The sequence below is a fragment of the Oncorhynchus clarkii genome, chromosome 26 (assembly GCF_045791955.1).
Source record: "Oncorhynchus clarkii lewisi isolate Uvic-CL-2024 chromosome 26, UVic_Ocla_1.0, whole genome shotgun sequence".
Classification (NCBI taxonomy): domain Eukaryota; kingdom Metazoa; phylum Chordata; class Actinopteri; order Salmoniformes; family Salmonidae; genus Oncorhynchus; species Oncorhynchus clarkii.
The window spans coordinates 19,264,221-19,282,736 of NC_092172.1; the positions used below are offsets into that span (position 1 = coordinate 19,264,221).

Consider the following 18,516-nt stretch of genomic DNA (forward strand, 5'->3'; position numbering starts at 1 on the left):
AATGAATAAAGATGATATGATCTCTATTAGCATACAGTACTGTTTATCTGTGTGAGCATGCCTTCTCACCAGTTCAGGCATTCTCTCCAGCACAGTGAGGATGTCTGGGTCATCCAGCAGGTTGTGGGACATGTCCAGTACACTGAGGGAGAGGCACTGACTCAGATGCTCCACGTCTCCCACTGTCTGCAGCTTATTATGGGCTATCTGCAGGGTGCCCAGATCAGGGAGGCAGGCTGGGAAAATACTCACAAATCAGATAGATGGAGTTGTAACAGTATAACATTAGACCGTCCCCTCGCCCATACCCGGGCGCGAACCAGGGACCCTCTGCACACAGACAACAGTCACCCACGAAGCATCATTACCCATCGCTCCACAAAAGCCACGGCCCTTGCAGAGCAAGGGGAACCACTACTTCAAGGTCTCAGAGCAAGTGACGTCACCGATTGAAACGCTATTTAGCTCGCACCACCGCTAACTAGCTAGCCGTTTCACATCAGTTACACACACACACACACACTCACTGAGATAGCCAGATAGGTGTGGTATGTAGAGTGAGGACAGACTCACCAATGTTTTCGATGGTGCGTATGTAGTTGTTGCAGACATTGAGGGTGCAGAGCTTGCTGAGTGGTTCTAAGTTCTCCAGATTGTGTATGAGGTTCTGGTGGAGGAAGAGGCAGCGTAAGTCTGTTTGGGCATGCAGGTTCTGGATGCGCAGCAGCCCGTTGCACTCCAGCCAGAGACACTTCAGCCCAGTGTACTCCTCCAGATTCTCTATAGTGGAGAAGCCTAAGAGGGGGCAAACATAAAACAAAACATAAAACAAATAACTACATTAGAATACTACAAGAACACTAACAGCGTAGTTATATTCCACCTACAATTCTATATAGACCACACAAAGCTTATGATTTTAATTTCTATAAATGATTCATGCAACAATATATCTAAACCGTCCATAAACAACAACAACAATTCCACACATACCTTTGAAGTGCAAATACAGTGTGTCATTCAATCGAGGTGTCATGTAGAGTTTATTTTGTTTGCAGTGGTCCTTCAGAAATGTCTTTGTCATTCTGAGGAACATAAAGCGTCACTAGTTAGAATGCTAGACAGAACGAACAATAATGTTAGAAGGCTACTGACAGCCAATTCCTAGCTTTTAAGATTACCTTGGACCTGAGTCCTTTTCCTTGTCGACTTCTGTATGTGAGGACACACAACGGTCTCCTTCGATATCGTTTGGCAGGGGGCTGCAGTTCGCCGTGGGGGCCTCCTCTGAAGTGAGAGAGGAGTATAACTTTAGACATGGCTAGACACATACGATTATTTAACATGCTGCCATGTGCTGACTATTATGCTAAATTATAGTGAACTGTCTAACCTAGTTTACTGTAAGTTGTTGACATTGCGTTCAGCAATATTTCTGCATCTCCAGCTTGCAGGGTCGTACTGGAGTCCTCGCCACTCTCTTCTTCCACCTCACCGGATTCGAGGGGTTCAGGATGCATCGTCGATTGTTTTAAGTGATTACTACTTCTATATACTATTTACTTGTTTAGTTAACAGTTTGTGTTTACTTATTAGCCAGCTGTAATAACTTGTCATAAACTCCCTATCAGCTATTTTCCGGTAAAGCTTTTCTGTGTTTCCATAGCAACGGTGAACACCAAACGACGACCGCCATCCTCTCATGATTGGTTGTGCGAGCCAGAGTCATATTTCATTTAAACTTTATTTTATCAGGGAGTCATACTGAGACCAAGTTCTATTTTACAGATGAGCCTTGAATTACACAAATAAAAGGAAATACATTATAAATAAACTAAGAAATTCGTCAGTATTAATGTGCGGATTCGATTATGCTAAACCGCGGGGCACCGGGTATGGCACGTTACGTCATCGGGTGATATCGGGAGGGAGGAGCGCCCTTCTCAAATCGAACAGTAAATCTGCGCCGCTCGGTCATTTTGTCAACATGGCAACATGGTGCACCGTCCAGAAATATACATCTCTTTTCCATAAAATTGTTCGACTTTTCTAACTATTTTTCAGTGGGAAGGCAGATAACCCGTTTTTATCCCTTTAGCATGGGAAACCACATAATCCTAGTAATTACTACACGTGCTTATTTCTTAGTCACTTTTGTTTTGAGCCGACTTCGCCATAGGCTTTGAGCCGACTTCGCCTAGCTCACTTCCAGGAGGTGAGCCACCTCCAAATCGAATACAATCACCTTTCAGCCAACGCAAAACACACCGACAAGAACGCCCGGCGGGATTAATCGAACCCCCTCGATGGCTCTGATATAAACTCATGTAGCCAAACCGTCTTTACACTTCAACATTTTCATTGGTCAAAAGGACTGACAGTCAATCAAATTTTTCCCCGAGATAAAAATATGAATATTTACACAGCATACAGCGATTCCAAAATAAAACGTGTATGTAATCAGTGTATCCTATTCTGAATAATACATGTATTGTTTCAATCCAATGTTTGGAAACAAAGTACATGTAAATAAACACTATATAGCCTATAAACATGGTTAGAACTATAATGTTGATATCATGGATGCTCAAGCCTTGATTCCATAGCTCTGTCTAAGAATGTGACATTGATTACATTTCTCCAGCCCTTTCCCTCAGCTTTTTACTGAAACAGGGTTGGGAGAGCGGTTTGTTGCTGTTTGAAATGCTGATTGCCGCTTTAACGGTTCAATATGCAGAAATCTCTCCGCCATTTGCTGGTTGCTAACATTCTAATAGTTTGCTTAATTTCAGTTTATGTGACAAAACAAGCAATGCCCTGTATAGTGTAGAGAATCAGTATATCGTCTAAACTACATTTATTGTAGGCTAAAATACAGTCAGCAGGAAATGTGTTTTATGCTTGAACACACAACCTTTGTGACAGAATCAACTAAACATTTTTTTTACTACTGACGTCATAGGCTACATAGTGAGAGGTGCGTGAACCGTTAAATTGAGGGGTCAATTTGAAAAGTGTAGCTTTCTATGAAGACACCGAAATCAAGGCTTACTGTTGCAACCCGTTGTTCCACGCTAGTGCAGTGACATGAGCAAGACAGAAGGGGGCAACACGAGCATGCGGGCGCGAAGCTTCACTCAAAGGGAGCTTGACGCAGTGTCCCGTTCCTCTTATTTCCAGCGCATTTTACCAGAGGCCCATTATCAGCAACCATCACTCCTGTGTTCCAATGGCATGTTGTGTTAGCTAATCCAAGGTTATCATTTTAAAAGGCTAATTGGTCATGAGAAAACCCTTTTGCAATTATGTTAGTCTTAATGTGTTTAGACCATGACAGTTTGTTGGTGATGTGGAGACCAAGGAACTTGAAACTCTTGACCCACTCCACTACAGCCCTGTCAATGTTAATGGGGGCCTGTTCGGCCCTCCTTTTCCTGTAGTCCATAATCATCTCCTTTGTCTTGCTCACATTGAGGGAGGTTGTTGTCGTGGCACCACACTGCCAGGTCTCTGACCTCCTTCCTGTAGGCTGTCTCATTGTTGTCGGTGATCAGGCCTACCATTGTTGTGTCGTCAGCAAACTTAATGATGGTGTTGGAGTCGTGCTTGGCCACGCAGTCGTGGGTGAACAGGGAGTACAAGAGGGGACTAAGCACGCACTCCTGAGGGGTCCCGGTGTTCAGGAACAGCATGGCAGATGTGTTGTTGCCTACCCTTACCACCTGGTGGCGGCCCGTTTGGAAGTCCAGGATCCAGTTGCAGTGGGAGGTGTTTAGTCTAAGGGTCCTTAGCTTAGTGATGAGTTTTGTGGGCACTATGGTGTTGAACACTTAGCTGGTGGGAAAGGGAAGTGTCCAGGTGGGAAAGGGAAGTGTAAAGTGCGATTGAGATTGCCTCATCTGTGGATCTGTTGGGTTGGTATGCGAATTGGAGTGTGTCTAGGGTTTCCGGGATGATGGTGTTCATGTGAGTCATGACCAGCCTTTCAAAGCAGTTCATGGCTACTGACGTAAGTGCTACGTGGCAGTAGTCATTTAGGCAGATTACATCCGGGGCAGGGCTTGTTGTAAACCAGTACTCCTGTAGTTAAGCTATATGGCACTACCTCCTCTAAAATATGCTTCCAGGGACACTACTACCTCCAATGATGGCATTAGCCAACTGTTAATCACAGTTTTTTTTGTATACACAGCGTGAGGAGCAAGGAAGGGTTTATGATGCTGTGTTCCATCTCAGGGAGGGGTATGAACCCAAAGTGTCACGTGATGACAAGGCTGTGAACCTTACACTGAACATTAATAAGGAGGTAAGTATTTACAAAGCTTCTTCTCTGGGCCATAATCTTTCTGAAGATGTCTCTTCATTTTTGCCAGTCCACTTAGAACTCTTACTGCCCATTATTGATGTCAATGATTGATTAAGCATTTTGTCCTGTTGCACCAGGAAAGGGGTAGACGGGTGCCTGTCCTCTCATCGTCTATGTACGGCTGGCATGTAGACAAACCCCTGGAGGCTCCCTACAAGAAGAATGCACGCGTGCAGATGGTGAACAAGGGGTTCTTCCGATCCCGAGGGACCTGTATCCCACTAGAGACAGAAATGGGAGAGTTGAATGAAAAATGCAAACCTTAATAAAAGATGCAAAGTGAAATTTTATGCACTGTAGGATATATATGCCAAACACATACACACACACTCGTCGTATACATTTGCACCCGGAAAGACAGGATCTGGACAGAGATCAGCTAGAGAGCTAGCAACAAGAGGGTGAGAGGTCAGCCAGAGGGAGAATAAGCACAGTAGCAGAATAAAGTACTGATACTACAAGATAACAACATTTAAGCTCTTGTTCTACATACCCAGAGTCAGATGAACTCATAGATACCATTTGTTTGTCTGCATGCAGTATGAAGTAGCGGTAGTTTTGTGAGTCAATGCTAACTAGTGTTAGCACAATGACTGGAAGTCTACAGGTATGGTAGCATTGCGAGAGAGAGCAACTACAAAAAACAGAGAAGCTAGAGAGAGTGCTTAGGGTTTCCAATTCGCATGCTTATTTATTTTATCTTGTGTCCTTTAACCATTTGTACATTGTTAAAACACTGTATATATATATAATATGACATTTGTAATGTCTTTATTGTTTTGAAACTTCTGTATGTGTAATGTTTACTGTTAATTTTTATTGTTTTTCACTTTAAATATTCACTTTATATATTATCTACCTCACTTGCTTTGGCAATGTTAACACATGTTTCCCATGCCAATAAAGCCCTTGAATTGAATTGAGTGGTCAGTATGTGGCCAGCCAAAATCTCAGACAGCTGAGGTGATCATAGAGCAGGGTTGGAGAGTAACTGATTACATGTAAATAGTTACATGTAATCAGTTACATGTAATGTGATTTTTTTTAAACTGCTAATGTACTCATTTACATTATCAGCAAAAAATATTGTCCCTCTCCATCAGTGTCTTATCCAAAAGCACAGACTGCCCCAGACCTCTCTTGATTCTAACCTTAATTTAAAGCCTTATCCCCTGACTAAAGGTCACATGACTCTCCACATGATCTCACTGACCTAGAGGATGTGAATGTTGAAGCTCCAGACAGCACCTGCATCTTTTTCTCTCAGATACATTGCATACCACACACAATGAAATGGGAAGAACCTGAGATAATGTATTCTCTATTGTCTGACAGCCCTCTGCTGCATGCTATTTGTCAGGTCCACCTGAGAGATGACCCTCTGACCCCTGACCTGCTCCTGATCCTAAAGTTCACATTACAAACAAGGAGGGTTTTCCATCTGTCAAAATGACCATTTGTACTTGTAAATCACAAACGTTTACCTGCTGATCATACAATTCATTTCATTTTGCAAGGATGGCCACGGGAGACTAGATCCTCATAAATAAGCCACATTAAACCATGCAGTTGTCAGGTTCGCTGTCAGCACTCGTCACGTTATCCTATTTGCTCAGGTGATACTGTTTGCTTTTGGCACGAGTCACTCACGTGCCGAATTCCTGTGAGCATGCCGAATTCCTTTGAGCATATTTTACTCTCAGTGGGCCTCTGTGTCGTCTGAGTTAACTCGAATTCTAGACGAATGTCGCTCGCATCAATTTTACGCACATGCGCCTTTATGTACCGCGCTCCTCTGTTCCTATACTAGCGGCTGCCAGCCACTGTTCTTCATATAACTGGACAAAGAGCTGATAATCACTCAACAGTCTCCAGATACAAATGCAATCTGTCGATATAATCTACAACTATCATCAGAAATCAAGCGATATGAATCAGACAGTGGGGCGCAGCCAGACCCACTAGTTGGTCAGAAGGTTCAAATCAACATATCACATCGTGGTGTAGATGTACTGTAGATCGAATTGCTCTCAATACATGTTCTTCCTTACTATGGGTCATATTAGCTGGCTATCCCGGGGTAAAAACACTTTTAAAAACCCAGTACGTATATTTGACGAAAGGATAGGACATCTAAAGATATTCTAGTTTCAGTTACAGCACAATTAAAATGATCATTACCCCCTACTCAGAAATTACGATATGAAACGATGATTTGAACCTTCTGACCAACTAGTGCGTCAGACGGCGCCCCACTGTCTGAATCACATCGCTTAATTTCTGATGATTGTTCTCGATTATATCGACTGATTAGTTATGTATGGGGTTGTTAGTGTTCAAATACTGGAGAGTTGAGACCAAATCACGGACGCTGGACAGAGTGGATTTCAGTTGTAACAAAAGACAGTTTTAATGAGTCAGAGATATCTTGTCCCGCAGTTTTACGTGCACGGACCTAGTTCACATGACTCGGCAAGGAGCCAGGTGAAAAAGAGGCCTATACAATGGTTACATTCATTTTTATACATAGAATAAAGTAGGTGGAGTCTTGTCGTTTCGGTCTTCTTGACTGGTCGGAGGGTTGGAGGCGGGCCTTGCTCTAGCCAGAGCGGGCCCCATTGGTGCACAGCAAAAGTTATTTGCTCTTGGGACCGGCCAGTTAGAGGGAGATGAAATGTGTGTTTATATAAGGAAGAGGGGGTCAGTCTTATGGCTGGGTGTATGTGTTCTTACGACGGAATGTCTTTGTTTATATGAGCTATGTGTATGAATATTTATATAACAGGGTGAAATAGGGAATATTATCCCGGGTTGAATCAACGTTGGTTACACGTCATTTCAATGAAATCACGTGTAACAAACGTGGAAATTACATTGAATTTAAGTATGTACCCAGTGAGATTACAGGTGTCCCAGTCACACACACACACACAGTCAGACACACAGTAACGGTCGCAGCCTGGTGTCATATTTGTCACCTTAGAGTGAAATGTGTTGGCTGTTTTATTTGAGTCCACCTCGGATTCTCTTGTGTAATCATGGCGATGCGCGTGGATGCCTCATGGACAGAAAGAGCCGCCACCTAGGGTCGGCCTATATATACAGTATATATAGCACAAATGTATGAAAGACTACTTTTTCTTTCTGAAGCAATAACGCTGAGGACTCTATGGGACTGGAAACTTCAGCGACACTTAAATTAATCTCCTCACACTCTATAGCTATTTGAGGCTCAAGGCGCACTTGAAGGCAGAAGCGCTTTGAAGCGCAACCGTAACATCTGCCATCCCGACTCCAGGAAACTGTACTGCAAAGACTGACAAGGACGGTGACCTGTGTGGCCAAACATGGAAGAACTTGCTCGTGAGAGTATCAGCCTTTTGGCGAGATCTGCTTCGCACGCGGATCCCCCACGGCTCGGTTCGTTCGGTGCCATCTTCATCATGCTCAAATCTGCCCTAGGCGCGGGATTGCTTAACTTCCCGTGGGCTTTCGAGAAGGCGGGAGGAGTCAATAAAGCCATCAGCGTTGAAATGGTGAGCGCAATCAAAAATCAAGAACCAAAATAGTGGGATTGTTCTAAAAAAAAGAGTAAAGTAATCAAACAGATTTTATTTTTTTTGTCCACACAATCAAGAAATGTGCTGTAACTTGGTGTCAATTCAATCAAACATACACTATGGGAAATATGTGGAAGTCATAGCAAATCAAATCAAATCACATTTATTTATATAGCCCTTCGTACATCAGCTGATATCTCAAAGTGCTGTACAGAAACCCAGCCTAAAACCCCAAACAGCAAGCAATGCAGGTGTAGAAGCACGCACCTTATTGCACCCTTCATTAAAGTCAAAATTAGTTTACTTCATCCTGTTAATACTTAAATGTTCTCATATTAGTTTGTGTGTGTGTCATAATGGTGGACTGGCCAACTGGCATACTGGGCAAATGCCAGATGGTCTGGTCCATTTCTAGCCCAGTGGGCCTGTTTTGCTTGTTTTTTTTGTTGCACAAAATTATCATTAAATGGGTGCCTTGAGGAAAGAATATGTCGGTGTGTTAGAAATGTCAGGACTGATTTCTGGTCCCAGTCTGCCCCTGTGTGTGTGTGTTTGCCTGTGTGAGGCCGCATACACCCATGGCCTAGGCCTGCTTTGTTGAATTTCCTCTCCTTGGTGTGAATGAGATGCATCTTTTCACATGCTAACTCTAATGAAGGGCTCATGGGTCAGGAGCCAGGCAGGCGCCCATGCATGTGTACTGTAATAGCAGCAGTACCCACAACGAAGGCCTGCCTGTGTGTGTATTTGTGGTTCTTTCTGTATGTGTCTGATGGGTGGATGATTTACTCCATCAGGGCTACAACAAACAATTAGTCTAGTGGTTTCCATCTCACTGTATCATTGATGGGGAACATGGTTTTCATTTAAATTGCCAAATGTGAGCTCCCTGTCAAACTTCTAGCACTTATCCAAACAATTTTAGGGATTCAATTCAGGGAGGAAGGGAGAATAGCACTGGAACCATTTATGTGCTCAGACATAATGATATCTGTACTGCAAAACACTCTCCTTCAACCCCGACCCCCAGGTATCACTGGTGTTCCTGATCAGCGGATTGATCATCCTGGGCTATGCTTCATCCATCAGCAGAAAGAATACCTATCAGGACGTGGTGCGAGAGGTGTGTGGGGGGGCCATCGGCCAGCTGTGTGAGGTCTGCTTCTGCTTCAACCTCTTCATGATCTCTGTGGCCTTCCTGGTGGTGGTGCAGGACCAGCTAGACAAACGTGAGTGATAACGTCCAGACCAGCATTGACACAGCATCACGCTGTTCCCACAATGGCCCCATAGCCACAGTTATAAATGGATGCTGTTATCTGATATACCGATAGAGCCACCAACGTCCTGAAAATGTTTTAACGTGTATCTATGAATGTTTTCTGTATGTGTTCCAGTGTGTGTGTCTCTGTATGAGACGGTGACGGGGTCCTTAGAGGGCGAGATACCGTACCACTGGTACACGGACCAACGGTTCCACCTCTTCATCATGTGCCTCATCTTCATCCTCCCTCTCTCCATCCCCAAAGAGATTGGCATCCAGAAATACACCAGGTGTGTCGGTTGGAGCGGGGGTGCTTGCCTGTGTAATATGTGTTGTGCATGTCTGTGTGTGTTAAAAATTGGGATACTACATGGTTATTCAGACCCCCTATTTCCCCTCTCTTTCTTTGACTCTTTGACTCTCTCTGTATCACTCAGTGTGCTGGGCACTCTGGCTGCTACATATCTCTGTGTGGCTGTCATTGTCAAATACTACATGATGGACGAACATTCAGCCGTCATTACCCCAGAGCACAGTGAAGGGTCAGTGAGTGTGTGTATGTATGTATGTGCATGTGTGTTTGTGTGCACGTGTTTCTTCGGCAAGTTTGAGTATACTTGTGCATATGATATGTGTGATAATATGTTATCCCCTGTCTTCTATGTTTTCTAGAAAAGATTCATGTGCCTCAATGTTCAGCGTCGTCCCCACCATCTGTTTTGGCTTCCAGGTACAGAACAATCTTTTAACTGTTTGAAGTCTGGATACAGTATCTGTACTATAGGGTTATGCATTTTGATTGTGTGTGTGTTACACTGCTACAACACCTATACTCTGTTTGTGTATTATTAGTATGTATATGAATGTGTGTTTGTGTGTTGCAGTGCCATGAGGCCTGTATAGCCATCTACAGCAGCATGGAGAACAAGAAGCTCTCCCATTGGGTGATCATCTCTGTGATCTCTATGTTCTTCTGTCTGCTCATCTACACCCTTACAGGTGAGCTGGCCTGTCAATCATGGCATGGTCCCTCCTTCCTTGAAGTAAATTACTGATAAAAGTGGTTGGATTGGTGAAAGCAGTTGGATGGTTTTAGCGTTGAGCAGTGAATACCTCAAGGAAGAAGGATGGATTTTAGGATGCAAGGAAGTATTCTAACAGGACCTGATGTCCAGCTGTTTAGTGCATTGTGGGAGCTATTGTAGGAGCTGTCAGACATATTCCTTTCTCTGTTCTTAGGTATCTTTGGCTTCCTGACGTTTGGGCGCACAGTGGCGGCTGATATTCTGATGTCATATCCTGGAAATGATGTGGTCATGATCATTGCCAGACTGCTATTTGGAATATCAATCATCACCATCTATCCAATTATACTTCTGTTGGGAAGGTAGGGTCCCACTTGGACAGCACAAGCAATTGTTTCTGTGTGTTACCATGTAACTGAGTCTGTGTGTACATTTATGTTCATTGCACAGGTCTGTCATTCTGGACCTGATGTTGCGAATTCGTCGCCATCGGCGCGGTGGAGTCACACACTCGTTTGAGAACCGCTGCAGAGTGATTCTGACTGTCATCTGGATCACAATCACCCTCCTCATCGCCATGTTCGTCCCTGACATGAGTGAGGTCATCAGCGTTATCGGAGGAATCAGTGCCTTCTTCATCTTTATCTTTCCTGGTATGAAACAAAGTGTGTGTGTGTGTGTGTGTGTGTATGTAGGCATGTGTCTGAGGTTGTTTGTGACTCACATGCGTTCCTGTGTTGAGCTGATCCTGCGTTTGTGTAAAACTTGTGTCAACTAACATTGAGATGCGTGTTGCAGGGCTTTGCCTGGTATTCACTATGCAGTCAGAGCCTGTGTCGCCCAGAGTCAGGTGAGTGGAGTAGTTTGAAGTTATGAGATCACCTGGTGGTTTTGAATTGAATCACAAAATGCCCACAAAACATGAGTTAAATTGCATACTATTGCATTACTATTGTAAACATTCATGAATGTATCTGATTCCACCCATTTCTTTCTCTTTTGTCCCTCTGTCTCTCTCTCTCTCCCTGTCTGCAGGGTGGTGTGCACTGTGTGGGGTGTGATTACTGTAATTGTTGGAGCCTTCATTTTTGGACAGAGCACTACCATTGCCATTATGGAGATCTTCCACAAATTCTGATAACCATCACCATCAGAACAACCAAAATCACCAGCACTGTCATCTTTGCCAGCGTCATTATCAATAAAACAACATCATTATGATTGTACCCGGGTTCTGTTTGAGGTTCATCATGTTTTTAAAGTTGAGGTTCATGGGAGTCAAAAGTCAAGTCTAGAATAACATATTGATGTAGTGCTGCTATATCAACACTGCATGGGGAAATTGATCTATGTACAGTGGGGAGAACAAGTATTTGATACACTGCCGATTCTGCAGGTTTTCCTACTTACAAAGCATGTAGAGGTCTGTAATTTTTATCATAGGTACACTTCAACTGTGAGAGACGGAATCTAAAACAAATTTTTAAGTAATTAATTTGCATTTTATTGCATGACATAAGTATTTGATCACCTACCAGTAAGAATTCCGGCTCTCACAGACCTGTTAGTTTTTCTTTAAGAAGCCCTCCTGTTCTCCACTCATTACTTGTATTAACTGCACCTGTTTGAACTTGTTACCTGTATAAAAGACACCTGTCCACACACTCAATCAAACAGACTCCAACCTCTCCACAATGGCCAAGACCAGAGAGCTGTGTAAGGACATCAGGTATAAAATTGTAGACCTGCACAAGGCTGGGATGGACTACAGGACAATAGGCAAGCAGCTTGGTGAGAAAGCAACAACTGTTGGCGCAATTATTAGAAAATGGAAGAAGTTCAAGATGACTGTCAATCACCCTCGGTCTGGGGCTTCATGCAAGATCTCACCTCGTGGGGCATCAATGATCATGAAGGTGAGGGATCAGCCCAGAACTACACCTGGTCAATGTACAGAAGAGAGAGAACTGGGACCACAGTCTCAAAGAAAACCATTAGTCATGGATTAAAATCCTGCAGCGCACGCAAGGTCCCCCTGCTCAAGCCAGCGCATATCCAGGCCCGTCTGAAGTTTGCCAATGACCATCTGGATGATCCAAAGGAGGAATGGGATCTGATGAGACAAAAATAGAGCTTTTTGGTCTAAACTCCACTCGCCATGTTTGGAGGTCTTGAGTACAACCCCAAGAACACCATCCCAACCGTGAAGCATGCAGGTGCAGCATGCATCATTCTTTGGGGATGCTTTTCTTTTTCTTTTTTTGAACTTTACCCCTTTTTCTCCCCAATTTCGTGGTATCCAATTGTTGTAGTAGCTACTATCTTGTCTCATCGCTACAACTCCCGTACGGGCTCGGGAGAGACGGTTGAAAGTCATGCGTCCTCCGATACACAACCCAACCAAGCCGCACTGCTTCTTAACACAGCGCACATCCAACCCGGAAGCCAGCTGCACCAATGCGCCGGAGGAAACACCGTGCACCTGGCCACCTTGGTTAGCGCCCAGCCCGCCACAGGAGTTGCTGGTGCGCGATGAGACAAGGACACCCCTACCGACCAAGCCCTCCCTAACCCGGGCGACGCTAGGTCAATTGTGCGTCGCCCCACGGACCTCCCGGTCGCGGCCGGTTACGACAGAGCCTGGGCGCGAACCCAGGGACTCAGTACAGCGGGTGCAGTACAGCGCCCTTAACCACTGCGGTGAGTACTGGTATATCAGTGATGGTGCAGTGTAGAGCCCGACAGCAGAGATGCTGAATATGACTGTTTAAGTGTTAACCAACATCAGAATCAGTAGTTATAGCAATCAATCAATCAATCAAATGTATTTATAAAACCCTTCTTACATCAGCTGATGTCGCAAAGTGCTGTACAGAAATCCAGCCTAAAACCCCAAACAGCAAGCAATGCAGGTGTATAAGCACGGTGGCTAGGAAAAACTCTCTAGAAAGGCCAGAACCTAGGAAGAAACCTAGAGAGGAACGGCTATGAGGGGTGGCCAGTCCTCTTCTGGCTGTGCCGGGTGGAGATTATAACAGAACATGGCCAAGATGTTCAAATGTTCATAGATGTCCAGCAGGGTCAAATAATAATAATCACAGTGGTTGTAGAGGGTGCAACAGGTCAGCACCTCAGGAGTAAGTGTCAGTTGGCTTTTCATAGCCAATCATTCAGAGTATCTCTACCGCTCCTGCTGTCTCTAGAGAGTTGAAAACAGCAGGTCTGGGACAAGGTAACACGTCCAGTGAACAGGTCAGGCTTCCATAGCCACAGGCAGAACAGTTGAAACTGGAGCAGCAGCACAACCAAGTGGACTGGGGACAGCAAGAAGTCATCAGGCCAGGTAGTCCTGAGGCATGGTCCTAGGGCTCAGGTCCTCCTCAGAGAGAGAGAGAGAGAGAGAGAGAGAGAGAACAAAAAGAGAGAGGGAATTAGAGAGCATGCTTAAATTCACACAGGATACCAGCTAAGACAGGAGAAATACTCCACATATAACGGACTGAACCCTAGCAGAGTGTGAGTCGGTGTGTGAATGAGTTATGTGACAGAGTGGGGAAATGAGGGATGTACTGTATCTATGCATAGAGAGTCATAGGCTGAAACCACAGATCAGGCTGCTGACAACACACACACGCACACGCATGCAGCCTTTATACCTTATACACATTCACAACAGTGTAACATCATTACATCTGCCTCCTAATTTGCCCTTGGCAAATTAAATTCCTTACATTCAATAAAGTGGCACTATTTGAAGACAATTGAATAATTACTGGATACTATTGTGTAAATTAAACAGGAAGACAATGGAACTGACCGTCAAGCATTTAATCAATGTGACAGTGGCAGCACAAGATCACGAACACACACAGCTCTGATAGCTCGCAAGCTGACGGTAGAATATGTTAATGATTACTATGGCTCAAACGGAAGGAGAGGAGATTGGGGTTTGTGCGTTTTCCCCCCCAGATCTTTACTGGCAGGGAGTGACTGAGAGGGAAACACTGCTCAGATGATCAATCATAAACACTTTTAATCCTCTTAGTCACACATCATTTGCTTTGTTATCTTGCTGTCAGGCTGTGTGAGAAAACTTGAAACGTGTGTGTCTATGTGAGTGTGCATGTGAGTGTGTGTGTGTATAAATTTGTGTGATTTGAAGATTGTACAGGTGTTTCAAATATACAATAATTCTGTCCCTAGTAGCTGACAGATTGCCCTGTGATCCAAGCACAAGCAGGCTATCATAACCTACACTGCATTGCTCTATACTGCCTGAGGTATCTAAAACACACATCAGAGCTTAAATAAAGTACATTTTCTTAATCTGTACCACAGATTAAGAGATTGGTTATGTAATTGAAGGCACCATCAAGGAGTAACTCTCTTCTATTTCTAGGTGTTTTTCTTTTGGAAGGCTGTATGTTAATAGGTTAATTTAGAGAAAAAATGCTAACGCTGTAATCTGTGGCAGATATTGCAATTATCGTCTCACTGCTGCTCTGATTGGTAATGAGAGGGATTGCTGTCCCTGCAGGAAGCTCATCAGGGTTTCTCTAAGAGTTATGGAATAACTGGAAGCTGGGATAAGAGGAGGTAAACACAAATTACATAATATACAGTATGTGCATGAAATACAGTGAGTATACCAAACATTAGGAACAACTTCCTAATATTGAGTTCCAACCCCCCTCAGGACAGCCACAATTCATCGGGGGATGGACTCTACAAGGTGTCAAAAGCATGTCGGGATGTCCTTTGGGTGGTGGACCATTCTTGATACACACGGGAAACTGTTGAGCGTGAAAAACTCAGCAGTGTTGCATTTCTTGACACAAAAGCCTGGCATCTACTACCATACCCTGTTCAAAGGCACTTACATTTTTTTACCCTCTGAATGGCACACATACACAAAACATGTCTCAATTGCTTAAAAATCCTTCTTCAACCTGTCTCCTCCCCTTCATATGATTGATGTGGATTTAGCAAGTGACATCAATAAGGGATCGTAGCTTTCACCTGGATTCACCTGGTCAGTCTATTTCATGAAGAGAGCCGGTGTTCCTAATGCTTTGTATACTCAGTGCACATGTATTCACAGCACATGGATACATACAAGCACTCACATGCACAAACACACACACACAGCCTCCAATTCTTTCTGCATCCGAGCCAAAATTCTCACCTAATGGGAATGTGTGAAACACACCAATGAGCCCAGCTGGGCCACAATTACAGTACAGCACAATGCAGACATCACACACAACCAGTGTGTACTAGAACTACACAAAAATATTGCAGTGTTTTTAACTGGCTCTCCCCCTCCATCATTCTCTCCCTCTGCTTCTTCCTCTCTCAGGCTGTTATTAAGTAATTTAGTTGACAGTTAGAGGACACTTTAAGCTTGGTTCTTCCTAATCAGATGTAATCGGATGTTCAAATACGCTATATATACAAAAGTATGTGGACACCCCTTCAAATTAGTGTATTTCAGCCACACTCGTTGCTGACAGTTATAAAGTCGAGCATACAGCCATGATATCTCCATAGACAAACATTTGCAGTAGAATGGCCACACTGAAAAGCTGAGTGACTTTCAACGTGACACCGTCATAAGATGCCACCTTTCCAACAAGTCAGTTCGTCAAATTTCTGCTCTGCTAGAGCTGTCCCGGTCAACTGTAAGGGCTGTTATTGTGAAGTGGAAATGTTTAGGAGCAACAACGGCTCAGCTACGAAGTGGTAGGTCACACAAGCTTACAGAATGGGACAGTAAAAATCGTCTGTTCTCGGTTGCAATACTCACTACCGAGTTCCAAACTGCCTCTGGAAGCAAAGTCAACACAATAACTGTTTGTCAGGAGCTTAATGAAATGAGTTTCCATAGCCGAACAGCCACACACAAGCCTAAGATCACCATGTGCAATGCCAAGTGTCAGCTGGAGTGGTGTAAAGTTCGCCATCATTGGACTCTGGAGAGGTGGAAACGCGTTCTCTGGGGTGATTAATTAAATTTCACCAAAGCTACCTGCTTGAATATATAGTGCCAACTGTAAAGTTTGGTGGAGGAGTAATAATGTTCTTTCATGGTTCAGGCCCCTTAGTTCCAGTGAAGTTAAATCTTAACGCTACAGCATACAATTACATTCTAGACGATTCTGCGCTTCCAACTTTGTGGCAACAGTTTGGGAAAGGCTCTTTCCTGTTTCAGCATAACAATGCCCCCATGCACAAAGCGTGGTCCATACATTAATGGTTTATCGAGATTGGTGTGAAATAACTTTTACTGGCCTGCACAGAGCCCTGACCTCAACCCCATCGAACACCTTTGGGATGAATTGAAATGCCCACTGCGAGCCAGGCCTAATCGCCCAACATCTGTGCCCGACCTCACAAATGCTTTTGTGGCTGAATGGAAGCAATTTCCCGTAGCAATGTTCCATCATCTAGTGGAAAGTCTTCCCAGAAGAGTGAAGGCTGTTAGACCAACTCCATATTAATGCCCATGATTTTGGAATGAGATGTTCAACGAGCAGGTGTCCACATACTTTTAGTCATGTAGTGTATAGTTGTATGATGGCATCAAAAGTTCCGCCCTGTTTCCAGCATTCAGCAGCAGTGTCTCTGTTCTCGTGTGTTACAGTTCCAACACACTGCTCCCTCTACCACACACACACACACACACACACACATACACACACAATGATAGTGACATCATGAAGAGACATTGATATCATTGACATAGACAACTGCAAACAAACACATTGTCATAGAGGAAGAGTGAAACATCTCTCTAGAGAGGGAAACACAATAAAGTAAGACAAATAAAAAGTGGCAGACAAATACAGTTGAAGTCGGAAGTTTTCATACACCTTAGCCAAATACATTTAAACTCAGTTTTTCCACAATCCCTGACATTTAATCGTAATAAAAATTCCCTGTCTTAGGTCAGTTAGGATCACCACTTTATTTTAAGAATGTGAAATGTCAGAATAATAGTAGATAATTATTTTTTTCAGCTTTCATTTCTTTCATCACATTCCCAGTGGGTCAGGAGTTTACATACACTCAATTAGTATTTGGTAGCATTGCCTTTAAATTGTTTAACTTGGGTCAAATGTTTCAGGTAGCTTTCCACAAGTTTCCCACAATAAGTTGGGTGAATTCTGGCTCATTCCTCCTGACAGAGCTGGTGTAACTGAGTCAGGTTTGTAGGCCTCCTTGCTCATACACGCTTTTTCAGTTTTGCCCACAAATTTTCTATAGGATTGACGTCAGGGCTTTGTGATGGCCACTCCAATACCTTGACTTGTTGTCCTTAAGCCATTCTGCCACAACTTTGGAAGTATGCTTGGGGTCATTGTCTATTTGGAAGACCCATTTGCTGTCACGACTTCTGCCGAAGTCGGTCCCTATCCTTGTTCGGGCGGCGTTCGGCAGTCGACGTCACCGGCCTTCTAGCCATCACCGATCCACTTTTCATTTTCCATTTGTTTTGTCTTTGTTTTCTACACACCTGGTTTCAATTCCTCCCCTTTACATGTTCATTATTTAACCCTCTGGGTTCCCCCATGTTTGTGTGCGTGTTTGTTTTTATTGTTAGGCTGTATCTGATGGCTGGTATTATTATTGCTGGGTTTTATACATAGTATTGTGTTTGTACTGGTGTTTTCTTGAATTAAATACCTTGTCCACGCATCTCAGCTCTCCTGCGCCTGACTCCTTTCATCAGTTACCCACAGCCTTGACATTTGTGACCAAGCTTTAACTTCCTGACTGATGTCTTGAGATGTTGCTTCAATATATCCACAGAACTTTCCTACCTCATGATGCCATCTATTTTGTGAAGTGCACCAGTCCCTCCAGCAACTTCACAAGGTCCTTTGCTGTTGTTCTGCGATTGATTTGCACTTTTTGCACCAAAGTACATTCATCTCTAGGAGACAGAACACATCTCCTTCCTGAGCGGTATGACAGCTGCGTGGTCCCATGGTATTTATACTTGCGTACTATTGTTTGTACAGATGAACGTGGTACCTTCAGGCATTTGGAAATTGCTCCCAAGGATGAACCAGACTTGTGGGGGTCTACAATTTTCCAAGGTGTTTAAAAGGCACTGTCAACTTGGTGTATGTAAACTGCTGACCCACTGGAATTGTGATACAGTGAATTATAAGTGAAATAATCTGTCTGTAAGCAATTGTTGGAAAAATTACTTGTGTCATGCACAAAGTAGATATCCTAACCGACTTGCCAAAATTATAGTTCTGTTAACAAGAAATGTGTGGAGTGGTTGAAAAA

The 18,516-nt window shown here is 43.7% G+C and overlaps 2 protein-coding genes across 2 annotated transcripts in view; one reads left to right on the forward strand and one right to left on the reverse strand.

The window, feature by feature from the left end:
• Window positions 1-1,520, reverse strand: part of LOC139385087 (dynein axonemal assembly factor 1-like) — a 4,263-nt gene extending 2,743 nt beyond the window's left edge. The window contains exons 1-5 of the mRNA XM_071130135.1: window positions 1,394-1,520; window positions 1,182-1,287; window positions 994-1,085; window positions 574-795; window positions 70-236 (exon numbers count right to left, since the gene is read on the reverse strand). Coding sequence (XP_070986236.1) covers window positions 70-236; window positions 574-795; window positions 994-1,085; window positions 1,182-1,287; window positions 1,394-1,520 — 714 coding nt within the window. The remainder of the gene's footprint in view (window positions 1-69; window positions 237-573; window positions 796-993; window positions 1,086-1,181; window positions 1,288-1,393) is intronic.
• Window positions 1,521-3,087: 1,567 nt separating this feature from the next.
• On the forward strand, window positions 3,088-11,382 carry LOC139384991 (putative sodium-coupled neutral amino acid transporter 8). The gene is made up of 12 exons (XM_071129952.1): window positions 3,088-3,195; window positions 4,193-4,306; window positions 4,444-4,530; window positions 8,957-9,155; window positions 9,324-9,480; window positions 9,628-9,732; window positions 9,863-9,920; window positions 10,075-10,189; window positions 10,430-10,577; window positions 10,666-10,868; window positions 11,014-11,065; window positions 11,251-11,382. Exons 1-12 carry the CDS (start codon window positions 3,088-3,090, stop codon window positions 11,351-11,353), a joined length of 1,449 nt encoding a protein of 482 aa, XP_070986053.1. The 3' UTR covers window positions 11,354-11,382.
• Window positions 11,383-18,516: the final 7,134 nt, after the last annotated feature.

Bases quoted from the DNA above. Each gene is read 5' to 3' on its own strand.
- LOC139384991 (XM_071129952.1), top strand. From the start codon at position 3,088: ATGAGCAAGACAGAAGGGGGCAACACGAGCATGCGGGCGCGAAGCTTC. The intron at 4,531-8,956 runs GCACGCGTGCAG...CCCGACCCCCAG, and splicing joins AGGCTCCCTACAAGAAGAAT to GTATCACTGGTGTTCCTGAT. The intron at 11,066-11,250 runs GTGAGTGGAGTA...CCCTGTCTGCAG, and splicing joins CCTGTGTCGCCCAGAGTCAG to GGTGGTGTGCACTGTGTGGG.